Source organism: Macaca fascicularis, chromosome 4, assembly GCF_037993035.2.
Source record: "Macaca fascicularis isolate 582-1 chromosome 4, T2T-MFA8v1.1".
Lineage (NCBI taxonomy): Eukaryota > Metazoa > Chordata > Mammalia > Primates > Cercopithecidae > Macaca > Macaca fascicularis.
The window spans coordinates 74550442-74576133 of NC_088378.1; the positions used below are offsets into that span (position 1 = coordinate 74550442).

Below are 25692 nucleotides of genomic sequence, written 5' to 3' on the forward strand. Positions count from 1 at the left end.
GTGCTGGGCGGATCACGAGGTCAGGAGATCGAGACCACCCTGGCTAACATGGTGAAACCCTGTCTCTACTAAAAATACAAAGAATTAGCCAGGCGTGGTGTTAGGCGCCTGTAGTCCCAACTACTGAGGAGGCTGAGGCAGGAGAATTGCTTGAACCCAGGAGGCGGAGGTTGCAGTAAGCTGAGATAGCGCCATTGCACTCCAGCTGCAAAAAAAAAAAAAAAAAAAAAAAAAAAAGTTACTTGAGTGTGGTAACATGCACTTGTAGTCCCACGTACTCAGAAGGTTGAGGCAGGAGGATCACTTGTCTACAGAAGTTTGAGGTTGCGGTGAGCTATGATTGCTCCACTGCGCTTCAGCCTGGGCAACAGAGCCAGATGCTGTCTCAAAAATCAACAAAACCCAGAAATTAGTCAATTTTAAGGATCATTTTAAACGTTGTCTAACTTTTGTTATGAAAACAAATATTTGTATTGACAGAACTCCTTAGTATAATAACAATCAGTAAACGATTGTTGAATTGATTAGAATGTTATAAACCTCTATGTATGTAATAGGTTTTGTTTGTTAGTATATTCTTCTGATACTTTATTTATTTCTTGAATTATAACCTTCAAAAACACAGAAATAAGTTTTTTACTGAAAGTTGATTATAGGGCTTTTGCTAAACTGCTACATATTTTGGTTAGATTCAATTTAGTATTTCTTTGGAGGATATTATGTATGCAGTGTATATCTTTAAACTTTTCCCCTCATTTAATTATAGTTCTTTTTGCTAGTAGCCAGCATAAAATCATTCAATAAAAATTTATTTAGCAGCCTATTATGTTCCTGGCAATTGATTAGGTACTGGGGTAATACAAAGAGTAATAAAAAACAGAACCCTCAGTTTCAATCCAATGGGTCAGAAATACATATAAAGGACTCATTTCAATATTTGTGGTTACGGGTCATAATAATAATATATAAAGAGGATTGTCTGAGTGTCTAGTTGTCGAGAGAAGCTATGGTAGTTCCTTAAATCTTCTAAAATATGGTGAAGTGTAAAGAAATAAAGATAACAATTGTTTAGGGAATTGGAGAGAACCAGAGATTGCTTTTGAGCTTAAACTTGAATGGTAATGAAGAGTCAATGAGAAGTCTTGGAACATTTTGTAAGCTGGAATGTGACATGATCAGATTTGTAGTTTATGGATAGTATACTCTGTTTCTTGTCATAAGTCTATAAAAACTGGAAATTGCTGCATTCATTCACAGCAATATTTTAGTAAATCTTATATAAAAATGAAATGACATATGACAGTAATGATAATAGCTACCATTAATTTATTTCAACGTATTTAATAAGTACCATCTCTGTGTATGGTTTATAGTATATGATTTTTATATATTATCTAATTAAAGACTGGTTTTGAAGTTATACTCTATGACCTCAAATACTAGCTTTACCATTTATAGCTGTGTGAACTGAAACAAACTTTTTCAAGTTTCATTTTCCTCATCTACAAAATATTCTGGTATGGCTATAGAAATAATTAGGATATTTTATGTCAAGGACTCCTGTGCTTAGCCCATAGTGAGCCCTCCATAATTGTTAGCTGTTTTTAAATTAATTTTTGTAACTTCCTTGTGTTATAAAGATAACACCTTTACCTTGCAATATTACCTTGCAGATGAGCAAATCGAATTTAGAGATCTTAAGTTACCTGCAGGTCATACTTGCAATATTACCTTGCAGATGAGAAAATATAATTTAGAGATCTTAAGTTTCTTAAAAGTTATATTGCAAATAGTGGCAAAGCGAGTATTTTAACTTGAGTCTCTGACTATAAGCCCAGTATCCTGAAAAATGTGCTGTACTGTCCTTCCGAGGCTAAGTGATCAGGAGAAATTGATGAAGAAAGTATCAGTGGTACTCTCAGATGTTTAATTGGCCTGCCTAGGCCTAAGAGATACTACTATGATCTCTTTTTGTTTTGTTTTGTTTTGTTTTGTTTTGTTTTATTTTGAGACGGAGTCTCGCTGTCTCGCTCTGTCGCCCAGGCTGGAGTGCAGTGGCATGATCCCGGCTCGCTGCAAGCTCCTTCTCCCGGGTTCACGCCATTCTTCTGCCACAGCCTCCTGAGTAGCTGGGACTACAGGCACCTGCCACCATACCCAGCTAATTTGTTGTATTTTTTTTAGTAGAGGTGGGGTTTCACTGGGTTAGCCAGGATGGTCTCGATCTCCTGACCTTGTGATTCGCCCGCCTCGGCCTCCCAAAGTGCTGGGATTACAGGCATGAGCCACTACACCCGGCCAATGCTGTGTAGTATTCCATTGTATGAATATATAACATTTTGTTTATCCATTTATCTATTGATGGACATTTGAATGGTTTTAAGCTATTACAGGTAAAACTGCTATGAACGTTCATATACATCTTTTTGTATGTACATATACTTATTTTTCTCTTGGGTAGACCCTCAAAGGGGTATGTTAGGTATAGGTTTAACTTTTAAAAACTTGCTAGATTGTTTTATTAAAGTGATTGTACATTTAGTTTAGTTGTATGTTTGTTTAACTTTTACAAACTTACTAGATTGGGCTGGATGCGGTGGCTCACGCCTATAATCCCAGCACTTTGGGAGGCTGAGGCGGGTGGATCATGAGGTCAGGAAATCTAGACCATCCTGGCTAGCCTGGTGAAACCCCATCTCTACTAAAAATACAAAAAAAAATTAGCCATGCATGGTGGCTGGCACCTGTAGTCCCAGCTACTCGAGAGGCTGAGGCAGGAGAATGGCGTGAACCCAGGAGGCAGAGCTTGCAGTAAGCCGAGATCGTGCCTCTGCAGCTCAGCCTGGGCAACAGAGTGAGACTCAGTCTCAAAAAGAAAAAAAACCAAAAAACAAAAACAAAACAAAACAAAAAAAGCTTGCTAGATTGTTTTATTAAAGTGATTGTACATTTAGTTTATCTACTATCAGTATGTGTGAATTCTTTTTTCTCTACATGCTCAACAATACTTGCAATTTAAAATATTTAAATTATTAAACATTTTGCCAATTTTTTAAATGTTAGCCATTTTAATAGGTGCATAATAGTGATTTTAATTTTTATTTCCCTAATGACTAATGATGTTGAGCATTTTTATGTGTGCTTATTTGACATCTATATATTTTCTTTGGTGAAATGATTCTTCACATCATTACCTACTCTTAAAATTAAATTGCTTATTTTCTTTATTGTTTTGTTGAGTTTTTAATATATTCTACATATAAGTACTTTATCTGATATATGTATTGCAAAGATTTTTCTCCCATTCTATGGCTTCTCTTTTTATTTTCTTAACAGTATCTTAAAGATAATAGGTTTTCCATTTTGCTTAAGTGAAATTTACTGATTTGTTTATAGATTTTTATTTTAATTAAGAAATCTTGGCATAACTCACATCCACAAAGAATTTCTTTCATCTTTTCTTCTACATGTTTTATACTCTCAGGCTTTACTTTTAGTCAGTGATTCATTTTGAGTTAATTTTTGTATGTGACACAAGGTATGGATTCAAGTCATTTTTTAAACATGTGTATACTCATTTGTTCTAGCATCATTTATTGAAAATGCTGACCTTTGTCATCTACATTGCCTTTCAGCTCTTGTCAAAAATCAGTTGTCCAAATATGTGTGGATTTATTTCTGGATTTTCTATTCAGTTCCTTGATTTATTTGTTTATGTTTATGTAAATACCATGCTGTTTTGATTTCTCTAGTGTTTTAATAATTTTTGGTATCAGGTAGTTTTAGCTCCCTAACATTGTTATTCTTTTTCAAATTTGTTTTGTTCCTTCTAGGTCATGTGTGTTTCCATATGAATTTTAAAGTCAGCTTGCCAATTTCCATAGGAACGCCTGGTGGGATTTTGATTGAAATTGCATTGAATCTGTAGATGAGTTTGGGGAAAAAAAAAAAAAAAGAAGACGTCTTAAGAATTGTATCTTTCATTTAGCAAAATAGTGTAGTTTTCAGTATACAGGTCTTTCCCATCTCTTTTCATATTTATCCTTAAGAAATTCATAACAGAGTGCTATTTTTATTGATTAACAAAATTGCTTTCAGGTATTTCATTGCTGGTATATAGAAATGTAATTTTTTAGTTGTTAGTCTTGCATTCTCCAGCCTTCCTGAATCCACACATTAGCTTTAGGAGCTCTTTTGTAAATTCCATCTGATTTTTTACATAGACAATCAGGTCATCTCTAAATACAGGTATTGTTTTCTTCCTTTTTTATATTAATGACTTTATTTCCTTTTTTTCCCCCCCTTTTCTGATTGCACTCCAGTACAATGTTAAGTGGATAGAACCTCCAATACAATGTTAATTGGTGAGTGAGTGTAACAGCCTTCCTATTCCTGGTTTTAGAGGAAAGCATTCAGTCTTACCCTGTTAATATGATGGGAACGGCTGTAACATTTTTGTAGATGCCCTCTGTTGGGTTGAGGGATTCTCCTCTACTTCTGGTTTGCTAAAATTAAGACAAAAAATAATAATAAATGAATGTTCGATTTTGTAAAAAGCTTTTTGTGCATTTATTAAGATGATCATGAAGTTTTTCTGTGATGTATTATGTTGTTTATAATTTTATATTTATGCTTTGAGGGGTATTAGTCTGTGATTTTATTTCATCTGGCTTTTATATTGGGGCAGTGATAGCTTCATAGAATGATTTGGGGAGTATTCCTTTTTTTACTTTTTTTTTTTGAAATAGTTTAAAACTCCATGTAGAATTGATATTATTTCCATCTTATACTTTAGGTGGAATTCATTTGAGAATCTCTCTGGCCCTCAAGGTTTTTTTGTTTTTTTGTGTGTAAATAATTTTAACCTCATTCTTAATTTCTTTAATAGATATGGGGTTGTGTATTTGTTTTTGAGTGAGCTTTGGCAATTTATGTTGTTTAAGAAAGTTGCCCATTTCATCTGAGTTGTCAAATTTACTGGCATGTAGTTGTTCATTACATTTTCTTACTATTCTTTTAATACCTATATTATCTCTAGTGATGCCACTTTTCTCATTCTTGGTATTGATAATTAGTATCTTCCCTTATTTTTCCTGATCAGTCTGCCCAGAGGTTAATCAATTTTATTAATTTCAAAGAATCATCCTTTTCTGTTTTTTGTTTCATTGATCTTTATAATTATTTCCTTTATTCTGCTTTGGTTTTGTTTTTCTTTTTCTAATTTTTTATTTTGGAAAATAAAGTTATTCTTTTGAAACCTTCTTTTTTCTTTTTTAATGGATTATTTTGAAAAGTTTTATTTGTAATTGACAAATAATAAATAAAGGTACCATGTGATGTGTTAATGCATGTGTATAGTGCATAATGATCAAATCAGGGTAATTAGCATATCTGTCACTTTAAATGTTTATTATTTCTTTGTGATTATAACATTCAAAGTCCTTTCTTCTAGCTATCTTGAAATATACATTATTATTTGCTATAGTCTCTGTGTAATAAGACACCAGAACTTAATCTTCCTATCTAACTATAACTTTGAACTCATTGACCAACCTTTTCCCATGCTTTTCTTCCCCCCGTCCTCTGTAGCTTCTGGTAACCACTATTATACTCTCTACTTCGATGATATGAACGTTTTCAGATTCCACATGTGAGTGAGATCATGTGGTATCTTCTTTTTAAATATAGTGGTTAGTGCTACAAAATTTCCCCTAAGTATTATTTTAGCAGTCTCTACAAATTTTGACATAATAAATTTTTATTTCCCTTCAGTTAAGAATACTTACAAATTGTTTTGATTTCTTCTTTCATCAGTGGTAGGAAGTGTGCTCTTTAAGGAGGTATGCTATTTTGTTTCAAATACTTAGATATTTTCCAAGTATCTTTCTAATAAGCGTACCTGATTTAATTCCATTGCAGTCAGAGAATATGCTTTGCATGACTGTCTTCCTTTTCAATTTATTAAGACTTGTTTTTTGACCAAGAATATATTATAACTTAAACGTTCCAAGAGCAGTGGAAGAGAACATGTGTTCTACTATTGTTAGATGATTAAGTGTCAATCAGGTCAAGTTGGTTTATAGTGCCATTCAAGTCTATGGTAGCCTTGCTGATTTTCATGCCTCTTGTTCTACAGATTTTGAAGAGTGATATTGAAATCTTTGACTATAATGGTGGATTTGCCTATTTCCCTTTGCATGTCTTCAGTTTTTACTTCATGTATTTTGAAGATCTGTTATTAGTTATACAAATGTTTAGGACTATTATATCATATTGATTAATTTACCTCTGTCATTACGAAATGACTTTCTGTTTTGCTGGTAATATTCTTGGCTTCAAAATTTATTGTTTCTGATATTAATATAGCCATTCCAAGTTTCTGCAAATAATCTCAACCAGTGTTTTGTTTACTCTCAGACCTTTAGTTTTCATATAAGACTTTTATATAGGAAAATTTTAGGAAAAAATTATTTAACTGCTCTGGGTCTTAGTTTCTTTTTGATTAAAGGGACATAATAAGAGTACCTACACCAAATAATTGTTTTGAGGATTAAACAAAATCGTATCAAAGATTCTACACCTGCACATGTTGCAGTGCAAACTCTGTGTAAGTGTAGTCTATGGCTTTTGTTCCTACTATTACAGCTGCATTTTTTTTAAGTTTTTTTTAAAAACACATGAAATAGAATTTGCTATTGATTTGTATCTTCAAGAAGTATCTTGTTTGCTGTTTCATTAGTCATCTTTAATCTAGACTAGATAAATTAGAACATCATGATGAAATTTGTAAATGAACATGAACTAAAAAAATACCTGTCTTAAATTTTGCTTTCTCACATTACTAATTTATCATCTTTTTTACTTAAGAATTGTATTCTAAAATTTAGGTATAGAGTCATATTTTTCAAATTTATCGAGTTACCATTTCAAGTACATTCGAATTGTACAATATTTTTCAGTTATTCTCAACTGCATACACCTCCGTTTAAATAAAAGACACATTGTGAAACTACAAGTTAGTCTTTTTTTAAGAAACAAAGGAAATAAATGTTTGCACATAATGATTTGTATGGGTCCTTCACATTGTTACTATTTATAATGGATGATGCCTTTTTTTTTTAGATTGGACAGCTGGCTTTTAAAGGAATGAAGAGACTCAATAGAATCCAGTCAATAGTGTTTGAGACTGCCTACAACACCAATGAGAACATGCTGATTTGTGCCCCTACAGGAGCTGGAAAAACCAACATTGCAATGCTTACGGTCTTGCACGAAATTCGCCAACATTTTCAACAAGGTGTTATCAAAAAGAATGAATTTAAGGTAAGTAAATAAACCAGACAACAGCTTTTTAAATTGTAAGGAATAAAATAAATTTGCGGTTATATATAACATGAAATTTGAAAGTTCTTAAAGATATTGTACTTGAAATCAGATAAGTAATACGGCTTGACTTACTTGATTACTATTAAGGCAGTTCTTATTTGTGTTATGAAAATTCTATTACCATGTAAGAAGCTATGAAAATACATTTAGCTTTGAAAGCAAACCAATTTTCAAAGTGATGCAGCTGTGTAAACAAATTCTATTCTTTAAACAGCTACACACGTATCTCACAAAAATAAGACTTTTCATATATCACTATTAAGATTTTTCACTGGAAGTAGTTACAATCATATTTCACAATAAATTGTGAGTTGTATTGGCTACTGTAAGACAAATGACATGGTGGTTTTTGCTCATTAATCAAGCTAGTGTTCCTTTGGTATAGATTGTATATGTTGCTCCAATGAAAGCCTTGGCAGCTGAAATGACAAACTACTTCAGCAGACGTCTAGAGCCACTAGGCATCGTTGTGAAAGAATTGACTGGTGACATGCAGTTGTCAAAAAGTGAAATTTTACGAACTCAGGTATGTTGTTTACCTAGATTTTTTGTTTAATACCATTCTTTTTTTAGGTAATTGCAAAATTTTTAAATGACTATATCTTAAGTAACTAGAATAGGTGATACAAACATAATATAATGAACTTTTATTTATAACCACATCTTATCTCTGTACTACAAAGAGTTTTTGCTGGTACTTTGTTTTCTGGTGTCCCTTCTAACTCCTGTGATTCTTACTGCATCTTGAATATTGTTAGGTTCCAAGTCTATTGGCAGTAAGGCTATTCTTTTAAAACAGTAGGGGATGAGGATATAAATAAGACCAGAGTTTAATTTTAAGAGGAGGGACATACATAGATCTTAAAATGATTGCACTAGTATTCCAAACTATTCCATAAGAATGATTTAACATACAATAAAGCTTTTTGGTCATTCATTATTTAATCAAATGCAAAGTTATTATTATTAAATCATGCACTGTATATAGCACCATATTAGAAGAAATGAATGAATGCATGACAATAAAGACACTTAAGATACAGTTTCTGTCTTCAAGAATCTTATGACTAAGTAAGAAAAAATATTTACATTTCAACTAGATGATTATTATTGAAAGCAATATGTAAGTTAGGTGAAGTTCATTGTGTTTTTAAAAAATAAAATAGGCTGGGCATGGTGGCTCATGCCTGTAATCCCAGCACTTTGGGAGGCTGAGGCGGGCAGATCACAATGTCAGGAGATCAAGACCATCCTGGCTAATAAGGTGAAACCCCATCTCTACTAAAAATACAAAAAATTAGCCAGGCATGGTGGTGGGCACCTGTAGTCCCAGCTACTGAGGAGGCTGAGGCAGGAGAATGGCGTGAACCCGGGAGGCAGAGCTTGCAGTGAGCAGAGATCGCGCCACTGCACTCCAGCCTGGGCAACAGAGTGAGACTCCATCTCAAAAAAAAAAAAGAAATGTAAAAAATAAAATAGTGGATGACCAGATATTAATGGAAAAATTCATAGTTTGATGGAAAATATGGAAAATATATAATAGAACTTTTAAAACAGTGAGTGGATATTGATTTAAAATGTGATTAGAGTGTGAATTAATTTCCTAGGGCTCCCCATAGCAAAATACCATAAGCTCAGTGGTATAGACCAAAAGTATCTGAGACAAGTCTCAATTGATTTTGAAAGTTTATTTTGCCAAGGTTAAGGATGCACCAGTGACAACCTCAGGAGGTCCTGATGACATGTGCTCAATGTGATTGGGGTACAGCTTGGTTTTATACATTTTAGGGAAACATGAGACATCCATCAGTATGTAAGATGTACATGGGTTTGGTCTGGAAAGGCAGGACAATTTGAAGTGGAGGCTTCCAGGTCATAGGTAAATGTAAAGATTTCCTGATTGGCAATTGGTTGAAAGAGTTATTATCTAAAGAAAGGAGGCCTGTCTATTCAGCGAGAATAGTTTGTAAATGTTTCTTATCAGACTTAAAAAAGTCTATTCTATCAGTAATTCCAAAAGGAGGGAGAGTATAATGAGGCTTGTCCTGCTCTCACTTCCCATTATGGCCTGAACTAGTTTTTCAGGTTAACTTTGGAATGCCTTTGCTAAGAGGAGGGGTCCATTCAGATGGTTGGGGGGCTTAGAATTTTATCTTTGGTGTACAGTGGCTTAAAACAACAGTCTTAATTCTCTCACAGTACTGGAGTTTAGAAATCTGAAATCAAGGTGTCAGCAGAGTTAGTTCCTTCTGGAGGCTTTGAGACAGTGTCTGGTCTATGCTTCCTGGTTTCTGGTGGCTGCTGGGAATTTTTGGCATTCTTTGGTTTGTAGATACATCACTCCAAGCTCTGCTTCCATCTTTGTGACCTTTTCCCCTGCTTGTCTTTTCCCCTACTCCCCTTTTTTAAGGACACTAGTCATTGGATTTGGGGCCCACCATAGTCAGGATGATCTCATCTTAACAACCTTTCCTTAATTACATCTGCAAAGACCCTTTTTCCAAATAAGGTCATGCATATGGGCTGAATGTCTACATACCATCTCCCCGACCCCCAAACACCATTTATATGTCGAAGCCCTAGTCCACAAGTAATGGAGGTGAGGCCTTTGGGAGATAATTGGACTTCGTTTAGGTCATGAAGTGGGGAGGACTGGGTGACAGAGTGAGACTCCATCTCAATAAATAATAATAAAGGACTGGGTGACAGAGTGAGACTCCATCTCAATAAAGAAATATTCAAAAAGACAAAGTTCTTTGTGACCTGAATAATTTTAAAGATTACAAAGGAGTCCCAAAGCCAAAACAATTTGAAAACTACCATGATACATCAAAGTGCCTTATATATGACATCGGATTATTTTTATTGTCTACATCCAGCCTGGTTTTCAACCTTATCTCCCAGATGCTTCTCAATATAAACTATAGTCAGGCTATTTTTGCTTTTTCTAAAATAGCCTTGCTCAAATAACATTTTCTTAAATGGACGTTGCTTTTTAGTAAGTTTCCTCATGTGTTTTCTCCTTTTTCTTAGTATCTTCCTTTATCTATTGACATTTGTTCAAATCTTGCCCAGTCTTTAAAACCCAGTTCAAACCTTGTATTTACTTCTTCCTTGAATCCTGTAGCACCATTCATTTATATTCATAAAATAATACCTAGTGTACAAAATCTATGCTTTTGGACCTGATATAGTTTTAAAAATCTGGATCACTCTCAAGTAAAATTTTGATTGCTCTTGTCCTGTATCTGAGTATGTTACTGATGCTAACGCAAGGATGTTTATGGAAAGACAAGGGAGGTAACATTTAAATTCAATTTATGAGTCAGTTACTATGCTAAATGCATATGTGCAACTTCCGTGAGTCTTCACAAGAACTCTATTGGGTAATATCTCCATTTTACAGGAGCAGAAAGTAAAACCAAAAAAATCTACTTAGATTTATGCGTAGTCTGTCCCGCAGACTCTGGCCGAGCGACAGATGTAAGAAGTACACAGACAGGTATTTTGCCTCAGACCGCGGCTAGGGGACTGCATGGCTTACCATCACTGATGAGAGTGCAGCTCTGCCAATGAGAGTGCAGCCCCAATAAGCCAGGGACGTTTGTATTTATTTAGTACAGATTTAATGACAAAGACTTGGAGCAAACACAATTTGTGGGTAATTAACATTGTCAATCCCCCGAGTAGATAGTGGTCCTGTGTGCAAATGATCAAAGATTGGTGTCCGGAGACATAAGTAAGCCAGTTTATCGAGTGAGTTCCCTTATATTCCCTTGTTATCTACCCTTTGCCCTCTGCTTCAGTGTAAGAGAATTAGCCACCTTCAGCTTTTATTTTCTCCCGAGGCTTTGCAAAACCTCCCAGCCTTCCAAGAAGGTTTCCGTCTTTCTCTATTCATTTTTCCCACTACCCTGACTGATCTACAGAATTTTATATTCTTAAAAGGTTTATGAACATGTATTTCTTACCCATTTGCCCATTTTTGCACTTTGCTAGACTCTGTATCTTTCGTCAGTAATTTTTGACTATGTAAGGGCAGGGACTAGGTGCTTGGCCTCAAAAATAGTTTATTAATTGAACTTTTTGTGCTTGCTCTAATTCTGGAGTTGCTAATTTTTGTAGAATTGAAACTATATAGTTTCTAATCTTTTTACTCTGTCCTTCTACCCTTTTCACAGATTCTTGCAGATTAAAAACTTCTGCTGTTGCTGCCTTTGAGATGAGGCTATAGACAAAGCAAACCAGAGAATAATGTAAAGAATGTGGGAGTACATATATATTCAACTTTTTTTGTGGAGTTTGAATTTCTTGCTTTCCTCACTTTCATTTTGAAATTTTTTAATAGCTTCTTAATTATTCATGTTATCTATTTTTGATAAATAAGTTTCCCAATAATCAGCATTGATTAAATTAAATATAATCTTAAATTTGCCTTGTGTTTTTTTCTAACAATCTCAGTATTATTAATCTTTTTTTAAATATAGGAAGCCAAATTAATCTCATTTGCAAATTTTCTCCCTTGCCATTCTGATCATATTACTCTCTTGCTCATAAACTTTCATTGGTTCTTTATTGCTTATTGAATTAAGTCCAACTACCTAGCTTGTTAAGAATCTTGTATAAATTAAGTATACTATGAGATGTGATGTATTTTGTGGTTCACTAGGGACCTTCAGGTATAGCAGCAGTTATGATTTTATTGAGGTTTGAATGTAAAATTTCCTTTTACAAGAGAGAATTATATAACTATAAGATTTACTGTTAGGAGAAACAGTATAGGCAACAAATATCTTTCTGGTGTACAGCTAAAATGCAGTTTTGTGCAACTCTGAAAAACACCATAAATTTGTCATTGGTTAAAACACTGATCTACTTTTCCAACATTATTTTCCATTATTCTATATCTAACATTGGTTTCAAACTTCTCCCTCTAAATGTATCCTTGATGAAGAGTTACTATTTTACAATATTCACTGTACTTTTCAGTGGTTCCATTGAGCAGTGTTCCTTTGAACATCAGTGAAAACACTGGTTACAAATTTTAGAAAAGATTTCTCCTGTCCTGGCAGTAACTTTGTGTTAAAGCAAAGCATTTGCTCTGAGTTCTGGAATTGTTCTCTGCTTTTATATTTGTTTCCTCATCCTTTTATGGGGAGGCATTTATCTGTGTACCTTTGGGAGTTGAGATAGGATATTTCACGTTTTGCTTTTCTTTATTTTTTGGTTGAGAATAGAGGGAGATTCTGTTCAGATCTCTTAGGCTCAAGCAATTGCAAAGGCAAATCTGAATTTTCTTTGTATTACTCTGCTAGACCAAAGCTCCAGTAATTGTAGTTGACAGGGTGTGGTGCTGTGAATACGCATGAGCTCAATCACAGGCAGTGTTCGATGTCACACTGCTCTAATCTACTCTTCCTTCAAGGCGATTTTTCCTATGGTATGTAGTCTATTGATTATTTCAATATATGGGATAAGGGTGGGAATAAAGGGTAGATGGAGATAGGGGCAGATATTATATATGCCCAGGTTGCAGTTTTATCTGAATATCTGTAAATTATATTCTTATGTCCCATAAATGTACTGTTTAGTTCTCAACCTGGCATTGGGCTTATTGCTTTAACATTCTTTTAAATTATTTATTTATTTATTTTGTATTATACTTTAAGTTCTAGGGTACATGTGCACAACGTGCAGGTTTGTTACATATGTATTCATGTGCCATGTTGGTGTGCTGCACCCATTAACTGGTCATTTACATTAGGTATATCTCCTAATGCTATCCCTCCCCTCTCCCCCCACCCCACAACAGGCCCCGGTGTGTGATGTTCCCCTTCTCATGTCCCAAGTGTTCTCATTGTTCAGTTCCCACCCATGAGTGAGAACATGCGGTGTTTGGTTTTCTGTTCCTGCGATGGTTTGCTGAGAATGATGGTTTCCAGCTGCATCCATGTCCCTACAAAGGGCATGAACTCATCCTTTTTTATGGCTGCACAGTATTCCATGGTGTATATGTGCCACATTTTCTTAATCCAGTCTGTCACTGATGGACATTTGGGTTGGTTCCAAGTCTTTGCTATTGTGAAGAGTGCCGCAATAAATGTATATGTGCATATGTCTTTATAGCAGCATGATTTATAATCCTTTAGGTATATACCCATTAATGGAATGGCTGGGTCAAATGGTATTTCTAGTTCTAGATCCTTGAGGAATCGCCACACTGTCTTCCACAATGGTAGAACTACTTTAAAGTCCCACCAACAAAGTGTTCCTGTTTCTCTGCATCCTCTCCAGCACCTGTTGTTTCCTGACTTTTTAATGATTGCCATTCTAACTGGTGTGAGGTGGTATCTCATTGTGGTTTTGATTTGCATTTCTCTGATGGCCAGTGATGATGAGCATTTTTTCATGTGTCTGTTGGCTGCATAAATATCTTCTTTTGAGAAGTGTCTGTTCTTTTTTGAGAAGTGGGTTAGTCGTAAATAGTTCTTATTATTTGGAGATACATTCCATCAATACTGAATTTATTGAGAGTTTTTAGCATGAAGGACTGTTGAATTTTGTCAAAGGCCTTTTCTGCTTCTATTGAGATAATCATGTGGTTTTTGTCTTTGGTTCTCTTTATATGCTGGATTATGTTTATTGATTTGCGTATGTTGAACCAGCCTTGCATCCCAGGGATGAAGCCAACTTGACCATGGTGGATAAGCTTTTTGATGTGCTGCTGGATTTGATTTGCCAGTATTTTATTGAGGATTTTTGTATCGATGTTCATCAGGGATATTGGTCTAAAATTCTCTTTTTCCGTTGTGTCTCTGCCAGACTTTGGTATCAGGATGATGTTGGCCTCATAAAATGAGTTAGGGAGGATTCCCACTTTTTCTATTGATTGGAATAGTTTCAGAAGGAATGGTACCAGCTCCTCCTTGTACCTCTGGTAGAATTTGGCTGTGAATCTATCTGGTCCTGGACTTTTTTTGGTTGGTAGTCTATTAATTGTTGCCTCAATTTCAGAGCCTGCTATGGGTCTATTCAGGGATTCAGCTTCTTCCTGGTTTGGTCTTGGGAGAGTGTAAGTGTCCAGGAAATTATCCATTTCTTCTAGATTTTCTAGTTTATTTGCATGGAGGTGTTTATAGTATTCTCTGATGGTAGTTTGTATTTCTGTGGGGTTGGTGGTGATAGTCCCTTTATCATTTTTTATTGCATCTATTTGATTCTTCTCTCTTTTCTTCTTTATTAGTCTTGCTAGCGGTCTATCAATTTTGTTGATCTTTTCAAAAAACCAGCTCCTGGATTCTTTGATTTTTTTGGAGGGTTTTTTGTGTCTCTATCTCCTTCAGTTCTGCTCTGATCTTAGTTATTTCTTGCCTTCTGCTAGCTTTTGAATGTGTTTGCTCTTGCTTCTCCAGTTCTTTTAATTGTGTTGTTAGGGTGTCAGTTTTAGATCTTTCCTGCTTTCTCTTGTGGGTGTTTAGTGCTATAAATTTCCCTCTACACACTGCTTTAAATGTATCCTAGAGATTCTGTTATGTTGCATCTTTGTTCTCATTGGTTTCAAAGAACATCTTTATTTCTGCCTTCATTTTGTTATGTACCCAGTAGTCATTCAGGAGCAGGTTGTTCAGTTTCCATGTAGTTTGTGGTTTTGAGTGAATTTCTTAATCCTGAGTTCTAGTTTGATTGCACTGTGGTCTGAGAGACAGTTTGTTATAATTTCTGTTCTTGTGCATTTGCTGAGGAATGCTTTAGTTCCAACTATGGGGTCAATTTTGCGATAAGTGCAGTATGGTGCTGTGTAGAATATATAGTCTGCTGATTTGGGGTGGAGAGTTCTGTAGATGTCTATTAGGTCTGCTTGTGCAGAGTTGAATTCAATTCCTGGATATGCTTGTTAACTCTCTCTCTCTCATGGATCTTTCTCATGTTGACAGTGGAGTGTTAAAGTCTCCCATTATTATTGTGTGGGAGTATAAGTCTCTTTGTAAGTCTGTAAGGACTTGCTTTATGAATCTAGTCACTCCTATTGGGTGCATATATATTTAGGATAGTTAGCTCTTCTTGTTAAATTGATCCCTTTGCCATTATGTAATGGACTTCTTTGTCTCTTTTGATCTTTGTTGGTTTAAAGTTTGTTTTATCAGAGACTAGGATTGCAACCTTCCCTTTTTTTGCTTTCTATTTGCTTGGTAGATCTTCCTCCATCCCTTTATTTTGAGTCCATGTATGTCTCTGCATGTGAGATGCTCCTGAATACAGCACACTGATGGGTCTTGACTCTTTATCCAATTTGCCAGTCTGTGTCTTTTAATTGGAGCACTTAGCCCATTTACTTTTACGGTTAACATTGTTATGTGTGAATTTGATCCTGTCATCATGATGTTAGCTGGTTATTTTGCTCGTTAGTTGATTCAGTGTCTTCCTAACATCGATGGTCTTTATATTTTGGCATGTTTTTTCAGTGGCTGGTACCGGTTGTTCCTTTCCATGTTTAGTGCTTCCTTCAGGAGCTCTTGTAGGGAAGGCCTGGTGATGACATAATCTCTCAGCATTTGCTTCTCTGCAAAGGATTTTATTTCTCCTTCACTTATGAAACTTAGTTTGGCTGGATATGAAATTCTTGGTTGAAAATTCTTTTCTTTAAGAGTGTTGAATATTGTCCCCCACTCTCTTCTGGCTTGTAGAGTTTCTGCCAAGAGATCCACTGTTGGTCTGATGGGCTTCCCTTTGTGGGTAACCCGACCTTTCTCTCTGGCTGCCCTTAACATTTTTTGCTTCATTTCAACTTTGGTAAATCTGACGATTATGTGTCTTGGAGTTGCTCTTCTTGAGGAGTATCTTTGTGACGTTCTCTGTATTTCCTGAATTTGAATGTTGGCCTGCCCTGCTAGGTTGGGGAAGTTCTCCTGGATAATATCCTTCAGAGTGTTTTCCAACTTGGTTTCATTCTCCCCGTCACTTTCAGGTGCAGCAATCATACGTAGATTTGGTATTTTCACATACTCCCATATTTCTTGGAAGCTTTGTTCATTTCTTTTTACTCTTTTTTCTCTAAACTTCTCTTCTCTCTTCATTTCATTCACTTGGTCTTCAATCACTGATACCCTTTCTTCCAGTTGATTGAATCGGTTACTGAAGCTTGTACATTCGTCACATAGTTCTCGTGCCGTGGTTTTCAGCTCCATCAGGTCATTTAAGGACTTCTCTACATTGGTTATTCTAGTTTGCCATTCATCTAATCTTTTTTCAATGTTTCTAGCTTCTTTGCAGTGGGTTCGAACTTTCTCCTTTAGCTCAGAAAAGTTTGATCGTCTGATGCCTTCTTCTGTCAAGTTGTCAAAGTCATTCTCTGTCCAGCTTTGTTCCGTTGCTGGTGAGGAGCTGCGTTCTGTTGGAGAGGGAGAGGCACTCTGATTTTTAGAATTTTCAGCTTTTCTGCTCTGTTTTTTCCCCATCTTTGTGGTTTTATCTGCCTTTGGTCTTTGATGATGGTGATGTACAGATGGGGTTTGGTGTGGATGTCCTTTCTGTTTTGTTAGTTTTCGTTCTAACAGTCAGGACCCTCAGCTGCAGGTCTGTTGGAGTTTGCTTGAGGTCCACTCCCGACCCTGTTTGCCTGGGTATCAGCAGCAGAGACTGCAGAAAGGTAAATATTGCTGAACAGCAAATGTTGCTGCCTGATCGTTCCTCCAGAAGCTGTGTCTCAGAGGGGTACCTGGCCTTGTGAGGTATCAGTCTGCCCCTACTGGGGGGTGCCTCCCAGTTTGAGTACTCAGGGGTCAGGGATCCACTTGAGGAGGCAGTCTGTCCATTCTCAGATCTCAAACTCTATGCTGAGAGAACCAGTACTCTCTTCAAAGCTGTCAGACAGGGACATTTAAATCTGCAGAGGTTTCTGCTGCCTTTTGTTTGGCTATGCCCTACCCCCAGAGGTGGAGTCTACAGAGTCAGGCCTCCTTGAGCTGTGGTAGGCTTCACCCAGTTCGAGCTTCCAGGCTGCTTTGTTTACCTACTCAAGCCTCAGTAATGGCTGGCACCCCTCCCCCAGCCTTGCTGCCCCCTTGCAGTTAGATCTCAGACTGCTGTGCTAGCAATGAGGGAGGCTCCGTGGGTGTGGGACCTTCCAAGCCAGGTGCAGGATATAATCTCCTGGTGTGCCGTTTTCTAAGACCCTTGGAAAAGCATAGTATTAGGGTGGGAGTGATCCAATTTTCCAGGTACTGTGTGTCACAGTTTCACTTGGCTAGGAAAGGGAATTCTCTTGCCCCTTGCCCCTTGCCCCTTGCCCCTTGCTCTACTTCGGCTTTTGCTCACTGGGCTCAACTCAGTGTCCTGCACCCACTGTCCGACATGCCCCAGTGAGATGAACATGGTACCTGAGTTGGAAATGCAGAAATCACCCGTTTTCTGCCTTGCTCACACTGGGAGCTGTAGCCTGGAGCTGTTCCTGTTCCGCCATCTTGGAACCATCCTTCGCTTTAGATTTCAAGCTACTTTACTAGCTCGGAATCCTAGCTCTGGGCACCTTTCACTAATTTTGGGCATCTTTCACTAATGAAGCTGTAGTTTTCTCTCCTCTTTTTGTGCAGCCATAGTCATGCATGTTTGATTATACCCTTGGGCCAATAATCTCCAAACTCCAATTCTTACTGGCAGTTGCTGCCTTTCTGCATAAAATCTGAGAATCTTTATTTCACTTCCATTCCTGAAGGACATTTTTGCTGGAAATAGATTCGTGGGTTGTCAGTTCTATTCTTTGTTTTTTTATAATTTTATTTTTTAGAGACAAGGTCTCACTCTGTCATCAATCCTGGACTACAGTAGCACAGTAATGGCTCACTGCAGCCTCAGCCTTCTGAGCTCAAGCAGTCCTCTCCTCTCAGCCTCCTGAATAGCAGAGATTATAGGCGCATGCCACCACGTTGTTTTTTGTAGCAACGAGGTATTGCCGTGTTGCCCAGGCTATTCCCAAACTCCTGTCTCAAGTGATCCTCTTGCCTTGATCTCCTAAAGGGCTGGGATTATAGACATCAGCTACCAGGCCAGGCCTTCTTTTCTTTCAGGCCTTAAAAAGTATGCCACTTTTCTTCTGACCTCTGTGGTTTCTGAAGAGAAATTCACTCCATTCAAATTATTATTCTTTTATAGTTAATATGTTGTTTCTTTTGGGCTTCTTTAAAGATTCAACATTCTTTCTTTATCTTCAGTTTCCAACAGTTTTATTATGAGTTGCCTAGGTGTAAATTTCTTTAAGTTCATCCTGTTGAGTGTTTGCTCACTTTCTTGAATCTGCAGGTTTATGTCCTTTGTCAAATTTGGGAAGTTTCCAGCCTTTATTTCTTCAACCTGTCATGTTTTTTCCTTTATTTTTTGGATTCGGCTGACAGGAATAGATCTTTTGTTATTATCCCACAGGACACCGAGATCTGGGTTTTTTGTTTGTTTTGTTTTCCAATCTGTTCTCTCTCTGCTGTTCTGTCTAGGTGATTTCTTTGATCTATGTTTGATGTCACTGATTCTTTTACTTTGTTGTCTACATTCTGTGGTTGATTTCTTCCAATGAGTTTTTAACTTAGGTTATTAGACTTTTCAGTTCTGAACTTTGTATTAGGCTTTTAAAACTATTTTCTATTTCCTTGCTGAGACATTTCTAATTTTTCGTTTGTTTCAAGGGTGTTTGAAATTGCTCCTTGAAGGATTTTTATAATTACTTTAAAAGTCTTGTCAGAAACAAATCCAGCAGCACATCAAAAAAAACTTATCCACCATGATCAAGTCAGCTTCATCCTTGGGATTCATGGCTCATTCAACATATGCAAATCAATAAATGTAATCCATAAACAATGTGATTATCTCAATAGATGCAGAAAAGGCTTTGCTAAAATTCAATATCCCTTCATGTTAAAAACTCTCAGTAAACTAGGTATCAATGGAACATATCTCAAAATAATAAAAACTATTTATGACAATCCCACAGTGAATATCATATTGAATGGGCAAAAGCTGGAAGCATTCCCTTTGAAAACCAGTACAAGACAAGGAGGCCCTCTCTCACCACTCCTATTCAACATGGTATTGGAAGTTCTGGCCAGGGCAATCAGGCAAGGGAAAGAAATTGGTATTCAAATAGAGAGGAAGTCAAATTGTCTCTTTTTGCAGACAACATGATTTTATATTTAGAAAACGCCATCAGCTCAGCCCCAAAACTCCTTAAACTGATAAACAACTTTGGCAGTCTCAGGATACAAAAATCAGTGTGCAAAGATCACAAACATTCCTTTACACCAACAATAGACAAGCACAAAGCCGAGTCACGAATCAACTCCCATTCACACTTTCTACAAAGAAAACAAAATACCTAGGAATACAGCTAACAAGGTATGTGAAGGACCTCTTCAAGGAGAACTAAAAACCACTGCTCAGTGAAATAAAAGAGGACACAAACAAATGGGAAAAACATTCCCTCCCCATGGATAGGAAGAATCAATATTGGGAAAATGGCCATCCTGCCCAAAGTAATTTATAGATTCAATGCTATTCCCATCAGTCTACCATTGGCATTCTTCACAGAATTAGAAATAACTACTTTAAGTATCGTATGGAATTAAAGAAGACCCTGTATAGCCAAGATAATACTAAGCAAAAAGAACAAAGCTGGAGGCATCACGCTACCTCACTTCACACTATACTACAAGAAGTAACACCACACATGTACAACCATCTGATAAAGCTGACAAAAACAAGCAATAGGGAAAGGATCTCCAATAATATTTAATAAATGGTGCTGGGAAAACTGGCTAGCCATATGCAGAAAACTCAAATTGGACCCCTTCTGTATGCCTTATACAAAAATTAACTCAAGATGAATTAAAGATTTAAATTTAAAACCCCAAACCATATAAACCCTAGAAGAAAACCTAGGCAATACCATTCAGGACATAGGCATGGGCAAAGACTTCATGACGAAAATGCCAAAAGCAATTGCAACAAAAGCCAAAATTGACAAATGGGATCTAATTAAACTAAAGGGCTTCTGCACAGCAGAAGAAACTATTATCAGAGTAAACAGGCAACCTACAGAATGGGAGAAAAATTTTTGCAATCTACGCATCTGACAAAGGTCTAATATCCAGAATCTACAAGGAACTTAGACATATTTACAAGAAAAAAACAACCCCATCCAAAAGTGGGCAAATGATATGAACAGACACTTCTCAAAAGAAGACATTTATGTGGATGACAAACATATGAAAAACAGCTCAAAATCACTGATCATTAGAGAAATGCAAATCAAAACCACAGTGAGAGACCATCTCACACCAGTCAGAATGGCAGTTATTAAAAAATAAGAAACAATAGATGCTAGCAAGGCTGTGGAGAAATAAGAATGCTTTGGTGGGAATGTAAATTAGTTCAGCCATTGTGGAAGACAGTATGATGATTCCTCAGGGATCCAAAACCAGAAATACCATTTGACTCAGCAATCTCAATACTGGGTATATACCCAAAGGAATAGAAATCATTGTACTATAAAGACACATACACACACATCTTTATTGCAGCACTATTTACAATAGCAAAGATATGAAACCAACCCAAATGCCTATCAATGGTAGACTGGATAAAGAAAATGTGGTATATATATATCATGGAATACTATGCAGTCATAAAAAGGAATGAGATCATGTCCTTTGCAGGGACATGGATGAAGCTGGAAACCATCATCCTCAGCAGACTTACACAGGAGCAGAAAACCAAACACTGCATGTTGGCACTCAGAAGTGAGAGTTGAACAATGAGAACACATGAACACAGGGAGGGGAACAACACACACCAGGACCTGTTGGGGCTTGGGGAGTGAGGGGAGGAAACTTAGAGGACGGGTCAATAGCTGCAGCAAACCACCATGGCACACATATACCTGTGTAACAAACCTGCACATTCTACACATGTATCCCTGAACTTAAAGTAAAATGAAAATAACAGTCTTGTCAGATAATTCCAACATCTTTGTCATCTCAGAGTTAGCAGCTGCTACATGTGTCTTCTCATTTGAGTTGGTATTTTCCTGGCTCTTGGTAAGCATGTTATTTTCAGTTGCATCCTTGACTTTTTGAGTATTATGATATCAGAGAACTTCCTTCCTATTTAAATCTCCTGGGTGGGATGGTAGCCGATACTCTGTTTACACATGTTCCCACCCATCAGTGCCAGTCTTCACACACGGTGAGTTGGGAGAGGAGCACTTTCATTCTGTGGTGTTTGGCTGGTGTTGTCAAAAAGATTCAGTTTCTCTTTGGTGCTTCCTCTCAGTCCTTTGTATAGAAAGAGAAGTCTTGTTTGTTTGTTTGGGGAGTTAGTTCTGCACCCACTGAAATTCTGAGTTGTGGGCTTCTTCACCAGTCTGGAATATGCAGAAAGAAACTCCAGGAACTCCCTGCCAGCTCTTTCCTTGAGTACTGATGTCCCTATCAAGTCCTACTTCTTTTTTCACTTTTCAGAGTCTTCCGATGTCTGTTTCATGCATTTTGTTTAGGGTTATTAGGTGTAATAAGCAAGAATGAGATGAAATAGTTCTACTTTATCTTGTTCAGCCATATAGACTTAAAATTATAAGATAGTCAAATTTATAAACTTCCTCTGTCATTTGTGCCTCTTTTGTTCATTGTGTTTTTTTGAAAATTCCAGTTTATCCCAAGTGTATGAAGTTCTACATTTTTCTTCTGAATGATTTTATTCTGAATGAAGTTTTATATTGTAGATTTAAGTCTTAAGTCTCTCTGGATTTTTATTGTTATTTTGGTAGGAGCAGGGTTATTATTTTATTTCTTCACCTAAAGAAAGCCCTTTTGTTGTCATCTTTCTAGCCTTTTCTAGTGAAGTACAATATTATCTTTGCCATATTCTCAATTCTGCTGTTGCATTGTGGCTATTACTGAGCTGTATTTGTTGTTGTTGGTGGTGGTGGTGGTGTGTGTGTGTGTTTGTGTATGTGTGTGTATCTGTATCTGGCCCTCCTTGAGGACTACACTGTTTTAATTACTATCATTTTAGAATAAGTCTTGATTATAAAGCAAATTCAGCCTCCTCATTTATTCTCGTATTAGAATAGCCTTAGCTACTTACTGAACATTTTAATTTTGAAATTGGACTCTTTCATTACATCAAAAGATCTATTTGGGTTTTTATTAGAATTATGTTTCTGCAATACTTTGAACAAAGTTGACACCTTTACTATGTCTCTCCACCTGTGAGTATTGCATATTTTCCACTTTTTAAGTCTTTTTTAAAGCTTTTCAAAAATGTATTTCCTCATGGATCTTGTACATTTTAAAAGATTTATTTCTAGATATCTTGTATTATTTGCCACTATTTAATTTAAAAAAAAAATTTTTGTAATGGCTGTTGTTGGAGGATAAGAACACTTGGTTTTGTATTATATCCCACGATGCTGCTAAGTATTCTTACTCTAATAGTCATAGATTATCTGTAAATTCTCTTTGACTTTCTGTGTAGGCAGTGATATAATCTGCAAATTACAGCAATTTGGCCCCAAAACTTTGAGAGAAGCCCAGCCTTAGAATCAGATATTTTTATCATTCGATTCCCTTAGTGTATATACTTGTGTAATGTTACTATTTTAAATATTTTCTCTTGTCTTTTTATACTTTTGAACTGAGAGAAGGGAGTTTACATAAGCTCAGTTGGCTTTATTGAGTGAAAGTTACAGTTTTATTATTCTAATGCTAATGAACAACAGACAAAATAATGACAGAATAGTGATTAAGATGTATCTCAAAGATTACTAAGAAAGTTTATTTTTTCTCACAAGTCTGGAACTTCCAAACTTTTACTGAATTACTTAAATTAAATTAAAAGTTGAAAATAGAGAAACATATATGCTACCTCTAAGGAAGAAAATTTATAAACAGAAGTGTAAAAGTACTAGAAAGTTCAGAAGCACAAAAGTATTCTGCCTGTATTTTTAACTTGTGGTACAAAGAAGTTTTTTTTTAATTATTTGGAAATACCATTTGTCATAACAAAACTTTGGCTAATTGAAAATAAACACTCACTCTGGCCAGGCACGGTGGCTCACGCCTGTAATCCCAGCGCTTTGGGAGGTCAAGGCGGGCGAATCATGAGGTCAGGAGATCAAAACCATCCTGGCTAACAATGGTGAAACCCCGTCTCTACTAAAAATACAAAAAATTAGCCGGGCATGGTGGTGGGCGGGTGTAGTCCCAACTACTTGGAAGCTGAGGCAGGAGAATGGTGTGAACCTGGAAGGTGGAGCTTGCAGTGAGCTGAGATGGCGCCACTGCACTCCAGCCTGGGCAACAGAGTGAGACTCTGTCTCAAAAAACAAACAAAAAAAAAGAAAATAAAAAAAAGAAAAGAAACATTCACTCAAACCAATTTTTAAATCACTACTGGTTTTTTGAATACTAGACGTTCCAGACCTAATAGAAAAATTCTGGATAAATTACTTTTGTATTGTATTCCAGAAATAAGATTTTTACATATATGAATCTTAAAAATCTCCTAATGATATCTGCTAATGTAAATACATATTATTTTGATATTTTTCCATGTAGATGCATAATTTTTAAAAAGTTTACTTTTTTCAAAGTAAATTTGAATTTTAATATTGTGAAATATACCATGTAAAGTATCTTGACACATATAGTTTGTCCGATAGTTAGCTTTTTGGTAAAACCAAAAGCTTATTTAATTTTATGATTCCAGGAGGTCTTTGTTTTGTCTGTATTCTTACTTTGTGAGCGAAAATGAAAATAATAGAAATATTTGAAATTTGAACTTTCATTATACTCTAAAACAGGTTGGCCCAGTGTGTGTGTGTATGTGTGTAGCAGAACAGTATTTTGGGGAGCTGCTGAATGAATGAAAGAATTCTATAGTCAGGTGGTCATGTAGTATGATCTCTAAGAGTGATTCATAGTTCATGTTAATATAATAAAGACAATAAACAAAATTAGTTGGGGGTGTAACTGCTTAGGAGGCTGAGGTGGGAGGATCACTTGAGCCCTAGAGGTTGAGGTTGCAGTGAGCGTGATGGTGCCACTGCACTACAGCCTGGGTTTATAGAGCAATACTTCATCTCAAAAAAAGAAAGCACATTGGGGGGAAAATATATATAATAGAGATTGTGATGCTTTGCAGGAAAGTTAATTTATCTAACATTGTAAACGTAGCATTTTCCAAACTTACTTGAATACAGATGCGTTCTTTCATAGAACAATTATTAATAGAACTTGCTTTGAGAAATGCTGTTCCAGAATATTTTTACTGAATTAGGAAAAGAATGTTCCAGTGAGAAAGAGTTAATTCTACTTTTGAGAGTTTTGAGAAACCCAGGTACAGAAAGGCAAATATCACATATTCTCATTTATTTGTGGGATCTTGTATTAGTCTGTTTTCATACTGCTATGAAGAAATACCCGAGACTGGGTAATTTATAAAGAAAAAGAGGTTTAATGGACTCACAGTTCCACATGACTGTGGAGGCCTCACAATCATGGTGGAAGGTGAGAGAGGAGAAAAGACACATCTTAGAGAGAGCATGTGCAGAGGAACCGCCCTTTATAAAATTGTCAAATCTTGTGATACTTATTCACTATTATGAGAACAGCATGGGAAAAATCCACTTTCATGATTCAGTTACTTCCCACTGGGTCCCTCACACAATACATGGAGATTATGAGAGCTACAATTCAAGATAAGATTTGGGTGGTGACACAGCCAAACCATATCAGATCTAAAAATCAAAACAACTGATCTAAAACTCAAAACAATTGAATTGAAAATCATTGAAATAGAAGAGTAGTACAATAGTTACTAGAGTATGGTAAGGGTAGTAGGGTGAGTATGGGGAGGTGGCGATGTTGAAGGGTACAATGAGTAAGACCTACTATTTGATAGTACAACAGGGTGAGTATAGTCAATAATAATTTAATTGTACATTTTAAAATGACTAAAAGTATAATTGGATTGTTTGTAACATAAACAGTTGAGGGATCCCATTCTTCGTGATATGATTCTTATTCATTACATGCTTGTATCAAAACATCTCATGTACCCCATAAATACCTACTGTGTACCTACCAAAGTTAAAAATTAAAAGAAATCAACACCAGTTCAATGTTTTATGTTGCACTGGCATTTACTTTAAAGCATTTTGTCTTGACCAAACCAGATTATGTACAAGTACATTTGTTTTAAACCAAACCTTTTTGTCAACACTTATAATTTCTTGGAATATTTTATGACTAATTAAACTTTTTT

General features: G+C 36.1%; 1 protein-coding gene across 8 annotated transcripts in view; it reads left to right on the forward strand.

Moving 5' to 3' along the window:
* ASCC3 (activating signal cointegrator 1 complex subunit 3) overlaps positions 1 to 25692 on the forward strand; it is a 372625-nt gene that overhangs the window by 113499 nt on the left and 233434 nt on the right. For all 8 annotated transcript variants that reach the window (XR_012433590.1, XM_005552273.4, XM_074037396.1 and 5 more), the window contains 2 exons: positions 7123 to 7323; positions 7772 to 7912. Coding sequence is in view for 7 of the 8 variants with exons in the window: in XM_005552273.4 (XP_005552330.3) it covers positions 7123 to 7323; positions 7772 to 7912 (342 nt within the window). In the remaining variant the exon portion in view is untranslated. The remainder of the gene's footprint in view (positions 1 to 7122; positions 7324 to 7771; positions 7913 to 25692) is intronic.